This window comes from Mytilus edulis, chromosome 8, assembly GCF_963676685.1.
Source record: "Mytilus edulis chromosome 8, xbMytEdul2.2, whole genome shotgun sequence".
Lineage (NCBI taxonomy): Eukaryota > Metazoa > Mollusca > Bivalvia > Mytilida > Mytilidae > Mytilus > Mytilus edulis.
This window is the reverse complement of record NC_092351.1, coordinates 148,489-158,129: the sequence shown is the minus strand read 5'-3', so window position 1 is coordinate 158,129 and position 9,641 is coordinate 148,489. Positions and strand designations below refer to the sequence as shown.

General features: G+C 32.3%; 1 protein-coding gene and 1 long non-coding RNA gene across 2 annotated transcripts; one reads left to right on the top strand and one right to left on the bottom strand.

The window, feature by feature from the left end:
* Positions 1-1,173: 1,173 nt before the first annotated feature.
* Positions 1,174-3,467, bottom strand: LOC139484532 (uveal autoantigen with coiled-coil domains and ankyrin repeats protein-like). The gene is made up of 2 exons (XM_071268262.1): positions 3,350-3,467; positions 1,174-2,844 (listed from the first exon to the last, which is right to left on the bottom strand). Exon 2 carries the CDS (start codon positions 2,835-2,837, stop codon positions 1,206-1,208), a length of 1,632 nt encoding a protein of 543 aa, XP_071124363.1. The 5' UTR covers positions 2,838-2,844; positions 3,350-3,467; the 3' UTR covers positions 1,174-1,205.
* Positions 3,468-5,500: 2,033 nt separating this feature from the next.
* Positions 5,501-9,095, top strand: LOC139484531 (uncharacterized). Its single transcript, XR_011655113.1, has 2 exons — positions 5,501-7,988; positions 8,825-9,095. It is a non-coding gene; the product is annotated as an uncharacterized lncRNA (long non-coding RNA).
* The last annotated feature ends 546 nt before the right edge of the window (positions 9,096-9,641 follow it).

The window sequence follows — 9,641 nt, the reverse complement described above, 5'->3', positions numbered from 1 at the left end:
AATAACTCCTTAAGGGATCAATTGATCATTTTGGTCATGTTGACTTATTTGTAGGTCTTACTTTGCTGTACATTATTGCTGATTACAGTTTATTTTTATCTATAAGATTATCAAAGATAATTACCAAAAGCTGCACAATTTTCTTAAAATTACCGATTAAGGGGTAGCAAATAGTTACCCAACAACAGGTTGCCAGATTGGTCTTAAAATTTCAAGGCAGATAGATCTTGACCTATTAAATTAACAATTTTATCCTCGATCATTTTCTCTAAATGCTTTGGTTTCAGAGATATGAGCCAAAAACTGCATTTTACCCTATGTACTATTTTTAGCCATGTCCGTATCTTGGTTCGCGGGCGGGGTCATCAAACCCTAATGATGACTGTGGACAAGTTTGGTTAAATTTGTCTCAGTAGAAGATTTTTGTAAAAGATTACAAAAATTAATTTTTTTTTTTAGTCATGTTGACTTATTCGTAGATCCTACACAGGCAAAATTAGCTCACATGAATTTCACATCAATCTCACGTGAAATTCACATGAATTTCACGTGAGATTCACCTCAATCGAGCTTATACATGAAACTCATGTGAAAATTTTCATGTGAATTTCACGTGAATTGAGATTCACATGATTCTGATGTGAAATTTTTCACATGAATTTCACGTGAAATTTACAAAAAAAAAATTGATATTTTTCATGATTTTAATTAAATTTGAAAATTTATATGTTATTTGAATTACTCTATTTTAAAAATTCATGTGAATTTCACATGAAAAATTTTACGTGATTTTCATGTGAAATTCACATGAGTTTCACATGAGAATCACGTGAAACTCACAAAAATTGTTTTCACGTGAGTTTCACGTATAAGCTCGTTTGAGGTGAAATTGATGTGAATTTCACGTGAGATTCACATGAATTTAAATTCACGTGAAATTGATGTGAGTGAAATTTGCCTGTATACTTTGCTGAACATTATTACTGTTCACAGTTTATCTCTATCTATAATAATATTCAAGATAATAGCCAAAAACGGCAAAATTTCCTTAAAATTAATGCTTTGGTTTCAGAGATATAAGCCGAAATCTATATTCCCCCTTATGTTCTATTTTTAGCCATGGCAACCATTTTGGTTATTTTTGCGGGTTTAAAAAAAATCGACCAACTCTAATTCATTTATATTTCTTTTAATATTGATTTAAATCACTGAAATGAAAAATTGTAAAGAAACGCTTTTTTTCCAGTATTAGCAACTAGAATGTTCTTCTTCTTTCTATCAACGAAAATGGCAGACGGAGAAGAGAGACCTTCGTGTTTGGTGAGAAGTTCCCTGTAACTGTTTCCATCACTTGATATGGCTATAACGTTATCTGTCATTTCACCAACTACAAACACATTGCCGTCATCCACTGCTATTCCCCGCGGGTTCTGAAGAACAGAGACATCTTTAAAGGTCCAAATACGTAATCCCTCACGATCACAACAAATCACACAATCTTCGTTATTGTCAGTATAGTATATTTTGTCGGAATATACAGCTATATGGGAAGATGATGTAATGTCGCACCTTATTATTCTTGTAGTTTTGAAATCTGTCAAATTTATTTCATAAATACCCTGATTTTGAACACAGGTAAATAATGATTGGCCTTCTTTTGTTACGCCGTATGTACGACCTGGAAGTTCTATAAAAGTTTTCTTTTTCTGTAGTTGAAGGTTTAAAATGGCAAGGCCAGGTTTGAAACAATGAATCCCTGATGAAATAACCACCGTGTGTGCATCAACACATACTATTCCGTATCCCAAAGTAGGCTCAATTAACCAAGTATTCCTCAAAGCACACACTTCATTAAGCTGATATACACAACACTTAAAGCGATCTGTGAACAAAAATTGACCATTTGGAGATATGCAACAACCTCTGATACAGGTGCTATTACTTTGACTTATTGAGATCTCCTTCCGCAGACTTAATTTAATATTGTCAATTCTCTCAAACTTGAGGAATAACTTGTTTGTTATAGTGCTTGGTTCTTGTGAGACAAATCGTTTATGTGTCTTAATATCAAACGTCCCTATTGTCTTTAAATCATGTACAATATTCATGATATTAAGCAGCCCTGTATCTACAACTACTTCAACGTTGTCGATTCCCGTTTGGAGGTATTGTTCTTTTTCTGTTATTATTTCTTCAATATCTTTTAATATTACAAAAGTCTGCAAGTTAGTGCCATTTTGTTTTATATCATCGACAATGGTCCTACATTTTACTGTTTCCGTTTCTCTTTTATTCAGTTTCGATGTAATCTTTTTGATTTTCTCTCGACATTCATTTTTCTTTTCATCAATATCTTTTTCTAGCTTATCGAAAAGTTTGTTTATTTCTTTTCTTACAGTTTTTACTTCTGCTTTATGTTTCTCGATGGTGGACATATTGGACTCTCTTTCTTCCTTAATGCTTTCAATGTTTTTTAGAATGTTTCCCATACGTAATTCTAAATCGATAATTTTTGCAAAATTATCGACGTCATCGAGGGGGATAACACCACATTGTCCATGGTCCTTAATACATTTATAACATACAGTTGAGTCATGTATACTGCAATACAATTGGTATATCTCGTTATGATAGACACATAATTGGTGAATGTCGGTTATAAAGGAAGGCAGAGACTCGTATTTCGAGATGGGTATTGGTTTGTGTTTCCGGGTTATTTTCCGTTTTTTGTGATGCTCAATACAATAGCTGCATAAAGCTTCCTCACATTCCAAACACCAGTGTGTTACAGTTGATGTCTGCCGACATACATCACAAACGTTATTGTTAGTGGCCATAATTCATCTGAAAAATTCAAGAATTCATTTAAAGGTACACACTAAATCGTTAATAGTAATAGACCATCTGATGTTAAGTTATCAGTAATAAAAATGCTTAAGCAAGAATAAGGATGGACGAATTTCTATTGTTTGAAAAAAGAAAGAGATGTGCTATGATTTTCAATAAGACGACATTCCACCAAAGTTCAAATGATGTCGATGTAAGCAATTATAGGCAACCGTACGGCCTTCAACAATGAGAAAAACCCACGCAGTATGGTCAGCCACAAAGGGATCTCAACATTATCTTCATCGTCCTGAACATGCATGAAATATTGGCCACTGGACATTAAGTATTTAATAATCAATCAGTTATTTATCATACAATGATGTTTTAAATTGCTTGACTAAAGGTAATTATTCTTCGTCGCTTTATGCTGGACACAAAAATAATTTATCACCAAAATGTTGAATGATATTAAATTCAACTTTAAGTTATAAAAATAAGATGTGCCTATGAGACAACTCACCAGAGACCAAATGCATTATAGTTAACAACCATATGCCTTCAACGATGAGCAAACCCATAAAGCATAGTCGACTTTAAAAGGCCCTGAAATGACAAATTAAGAAATAATTGATGCAAGCTATACTTTATTGTAGTTTTACCATGGGTATGTATCATATTCGTGAATATCTTCGCCCGTGCGATAGTGAGGGCTAAAATAACACGAATATAATGCCTATCCATGTAAAAACTACAATAAAATATAACTTGCATCAATTATTCGATTCTGATTAGGACAATTAAGGTAATTTCTATGTCCGATGTGTATAAGGGTAAGGCGATTGTGTAGACTCTTCCATGAACCTCTCTTTTTTGTTTGTAAAGAAGCAAACAGCTGGCACTGTGTTTTTTCAGAGGGAGGAGTTTTTGAAAAGCCAGCATGAACGGTCGTCGTATCGAGGTCAAATATGTCAATTTCGGAATGCAACACATTACAGTCATAATAAATGTATAAGTCATAATAAATATATAAGTAACAACGTGTGCATCATTTAAGAGTTTGGAAGTGTTTTAAGTTAATGAAATATATATTAAATGCATACCAATTTGATAGAATCATTAATCTGCGGTAGTTAATGTACGCATGTGCAAAAATAAATATTGGATTTAGAGCATCGAGGCCTCAGAACACATTTATTCTTCCCCTTTGCTACAATGCATTTTTTAGTTAAAGTCAAATTGAATTAAAAAATTTGCTCCGCTACAAACATGAAATAAATTTAACTGCTTTATATGAACTATGTCCAGTGCACGATGTTTTGTCGATATTGTCAACATCGCAATGTCAACTTTATAGTGTCGTTATTGTGTTTACATTGTATCCTATCAATATGTTCTATACCTTTCTGTTTACATCGTTCACATCGTATACATCGGGATGTTGACAATATCGTGTCGACATCGTGTTTATATTGTATATATATAGAGTCTATAGCTTTCTGTTTACATCGTTCACATCGTATGCATCGCGATGTTGACAATAACGTGTCAACATCGTGTTTATATTGTATATATAGAGTCTATACCTTTCTGTTTACATCGTTCACATCGTATACATCGCGATGTTGACAATCGTGTTTATATTGTATTTATATATATAAAGTCTATACCTTTCTGTTTACATCGTTCACATAGTATACATCGTGATGTTGACATATTGTCAACATCGTGTTTTTATTGTATATATAGTGTCTACACCTTTCTGTTTACATCGTATACATCGTAATGTTAACAATATAGTGTCATCATCTTGTTGTTGTTGTATATACATTTTTTTCGTTCTTTTTTTTTTAAATAAGTTAACATGGTTAAGCAGTTAGTTACATAGTTAAAATTGTTTCCATTTTTCATGTCGGCGTCTTTTATTGTTAACTATGCCATATAAACATTGCTCAATGTTAAAGGCCATACGGTTATCTATAGATGTGCCAGTTAGTATGTATGTACTGGAAATTTTACTTATTTGCAATCATACCACTTCTTTTTTTATATATACCTTTCTGTGTAAATTATTCACATAACAATGCTAACAATATTGTGTCAAAATCGTGTTTATATTTTATATTGAGTCTATGGTACGTATATAAACGTTAAACTAACTGCATTTGTTTGCACCTGTCCTTAGTCAGGAATCTGTCGTTCAGTAGTTGTCGTTTGTTGAATTGTTCATACGTGTTTCTGGTTTCATGTTTTTTTACATTAGACCTTTATTTTTCCTGTTCAAATAGTTTTACACTAGTGTTTTTTGTGCCTTTCATAGCTTGCTACTCGATAAAAACCAAAACTCCGTATTAATGACAAACCTATAGGGTTTACTTATAAAAGATGTAACTTAAATAAAAAGTTGTCTCATTTGAACTTATACCGCATCTTCTTATATGTATACATCGCTATGTTAACGATGTCAACGATGTAAACAATATATAAGAGTTCAAACAATGTTATCGAAGTTGACTAGATATCGGTTTAATATTGTGTACATCGCGATGTTAACGATGTCAACGATGTAAACAATATATAAGAGTTCAAACAATGTAAACGATGTTGACACGACATCGTGTTAACATTGTAAACATCGCGATGTTAACGATGTAAACAATATATAAGGGTTCAAACAATGTAAACGATGTTGACACGACATCGTGTTAACATTGTAAACATCGCGATGTTAACGATGTCAACGATGTAAACAATATATAAGAGTTCAAACAATGTCAACGATGTTGAAACGACATCGTGTTTACATTGTATACATCGCAATGTTAACGATGTCAACGATGTAAACAATATATAAGGGTTCAAACAATGTAAACGATGTTGACACGACATCGTTTTAACATTGTATACATCGCGATGTCAACGATGTATACATAATATAAGGGTTCAAACATGTAAACAATGTTGACACTATATCGTGTTAACATTGTAGATATCGCGATGTCGACAATATTGAATAAACATCCTTCACTGGACATGATTGGAACTCTTTATATAGACCATTATTATTCTGATAAAATATGCTTGTCCCAGGACAATCCATCAGTGCTTTTTCTTTTGAGGGCTCTATTAGCATGCCAATGGTAGGATTTGAATCTTGAATAAATGACGAAGGCTAATTTCTACCCTACTTTCATTTTGGCCAAATCACTACTTTCACTTCCAACAATAATTTTTTTCCACATGTTTTACTTATTTCAATATATATGCAACTGATAGAACCACTTTAATAGTAAACATTTCAAAGAAAAAAGTAGACAGATTACTTGGGAAGAAATACCCTATATATAATAATTGGGAACTATATTCCTAGACCACGAACAAAGGGAATTAATTTGGATCTGAGGCCTACAGCTACATCAAGTGAAATTTTGGAAAGAAGTACAAATGTACAAACCTACAAATGTAAGATAAAAAAACATATTGATAAATTTAGTAAAGGTCCTCATGCTGTCTGTATCCGATGACGCTTGTTGTTAGTCCAAATAATTATGAGGTATTGAAAGGCTTTTATATTTTTTTTTGCTTTGAAGCCTTTCAGCAATGTATCACAAACTTTGTGTGACCCTCACAATGTCAGACAATAAATCATTTGGTCATACAAACCCTAAAACAGTGGGGCACATATTAATGCTTTCAGCACGGCCACCAGAAATTTCCACATTTTTCCTTCATAAGACCCTCAAAAATTATTTTACTAAATTTGTATCTATTTTAAATGTGCATGTACCAGACTCAGACATTGGGCTTGTGACTCAAGGCAGACTTTTGCAAAGCAAAATATGTATACCTTTAGAACATGTACATTGTTTGTAATTGTTTACATTTTTCTGTCAGTTAAATTTTTGGCCTTTTTAATTCAATGTAATTTATCTTTGTAAAAACAACATGTGGTATGACAGCTAGTGAGACAGATCTCATTAAAGGGTACAATCTTAGGCGGTACTGTTGGGCCAGCCCCCCCCCCTTTTTGTGAGAAAAATTTGGTTGATTATATAGGGAATCACTGAAGCATGACTGGAGTGGGCACCCCCTTTAGTTCAGTCAGTGGGCCCTCCATTATGAAAAGTTCTGGATCCGCCAGCCCACTGACAATAATACATGTATATATACAGAAATAGACCTCAACTTTCACATTAATATGATTTAAAACATAGAAAATATCATGCATTTAAAGCTTGTCAAAAGCAGAGACGGAGTTGGAGGGTTTTTCAGGTAGCCGGGCCATTCCTTATTTCCTTATGCTTGGAAAAATATAGGGAATCACTAAAGCATGACTTGAACAGCCCCTCTTGGGCAGTCGGTGCCCCCCCCTTTCCTCTTTCCTGAATTTTTTTGGAAATGCCACTGAAAATTATATAAAACAAACACTGAAACAGTATTTGGAAAAATTGTCAGTGTCTGTTTACATGTAGATGTGCACATTGGTTTTCAACCCTAAAAATTAGTTGAAAAGGCTCAACTCATCAGATGATCATCATGTATGTTTCAGTAATATTCATACATCATGTACATTGTACTTGCAAACTTTTCAAAATTTTGTGAGCTTGCATATGTAAAGTGTATCAAGAAAATTTCATCTTTTCACTGCTTGACTTGTCATGTAAAAAAAAAATCTGTAGTGAGAATCCTGATAATGGTCATCCTCCTCTAACAATGTATATTGTCACAAGTGTTTTAATCTAACAGTACTAACTATATTGTTTAAGCTTAAACATCCTTTTAAATCATTTGAATATCTGTTTTAAATATCATTGTTTATATAATAGAGTATGAAAATTCAGGTCAACAAATCTCATGAGGGAATTTGAAAGAAAGCAGGTCTTGAAATTTGTTTATATTCTATAGATCTAAAACTTGTTTTGATTAAAACATGTAAAAGACTATTTATTGACCTCACGTTGAATTTGTGTTATCCGAAATTTTGAAATCAATGTTTATAGTTGAATTGTCTTTCAGAAATGGTCTACCAGTATTTGACACGAGAGGGCCTAGGTACAGTAGCACTAGCTTTCTTGCATGTATGTCAGAGGGATGACCCTAGTAAAAAGGTCTGACATTTCATACCTGATAATGAAAGAAAACACCAGAAACTATTTACTGAGGTGATTTTAAATAAACTAAATGGGATTTCATATATGAACAGAATTAGTCCCTGATTCATAAAAATTGTACAGTATATTTAAAGTACATTTACAATAAAATTAAATCACTTAGTCTAGTGTTTTATTTATACTACTAGTACTTTTAAAATTGGTGATTATTATTAAAGAAAGACAACTCTTACTTCCCACATTTCTGGACAAAATGTGACTTGAATCAGTGATTTAAGATCACCCATTTCAGTCTAACTGATATATACAAGTATGTACAAGTATTTATATACATGTATAAACTTGTAAGGTTAAAAAAATAAGCTAGTTTTCGATTTTACCTGTATAAGAATGATTTTTTTGTGGATCGAATCAGTCAATCTAATGATTTACCTTTATTTCACTTTCAATGTTGTCATTCTTTTCTAATAACTGATTAATAGCCTAACACACATCAACCATGCATAATCCATTTCTAGCTAAGGGTTTAATTGAAGATCACATGCATAGGGATTCAGTGAGGTTGAATTATTCACTTGCAAGTATCTTAACTCATCATCAGTGTTTATTAGCTTAATCACAAGTCAGAAATATGAAATTTTAACTCTGCCAAATGATAAATCACAAGTCAGCATTTTTTTTTAATTGCTGCATTATAAATATCAGAAAATACCATGACATATAACAAGAAGATATATATATATATATACAAAATGTATAAAAACTAGAATGGGATTTTTTCCATGCCACATAAATGGACATGATGTATGCATAATTTTTTGTTTTACATACATTGTACAACAACATGTATATATATATGTACAATAATATTTACTTTTTTCTTTCAGGAACAATGATAAACAAGTGAACTGATGGTTTAAAACTACCAAGATGTGAAGTAATGAACTAAAGAGTAACGTGAAGTCAGACAATACAACTTGAGGTGTCAGAATTTGTGCAAAATTTTTTTTATTTGCAGATATATGGATGGATTTTGTCAAAATATGAACTGAAACACTGGGATAAAATTATGGGGTTTTTTTCGTATAAAAGATCCGGTTGTGTTCCATAAATGTATTTCTAATAATGAATTTAAGAATTAAAATCTATATTAATTTACTGAGTTTATTGCTGCCCAAAAAGAGGTTATTGTCTCTACTTTTCTACAACTTATTATTTCATAAATTGATTGTACATCTTCCATAATGTTTATGTGACAGTAAATATTGATTAATAGTGCCCTGTTGTTGACATTAGTCCAATATAGTAGTCTCTTGTTTGTTTGGGCAAACATAGAATGTATTTGAAGAATTAAGCAATTTATACAAAGGGTATTGTTTCAATGGGGTTTAATTCAAAGTCTTGAAATTGTGGGGTCCTTTTCTATGCTATTTTGGATTTTGGGTCCCGTTTTTACATTGGTCAACATTGAGGTCTTAAGCATGTTAAGGGTCCAAAATAAAAAATGTTTGAATTCATTAAAAAAAATATTATTTAGTCTCTTTGATTAGCCAAAACTAACAGTGTACACACTATTTCTAATTTGTATGCCCCACCTCCGATAGTAGCATTATGTTTTCTGGTCTGTGCGTTTGTTCGTTTGTTCGTCTGTCCAGTTTCAGGTTAAAGTTTTTGGTCAAGGTAGTTTTTGATGAAGTTGGAAGT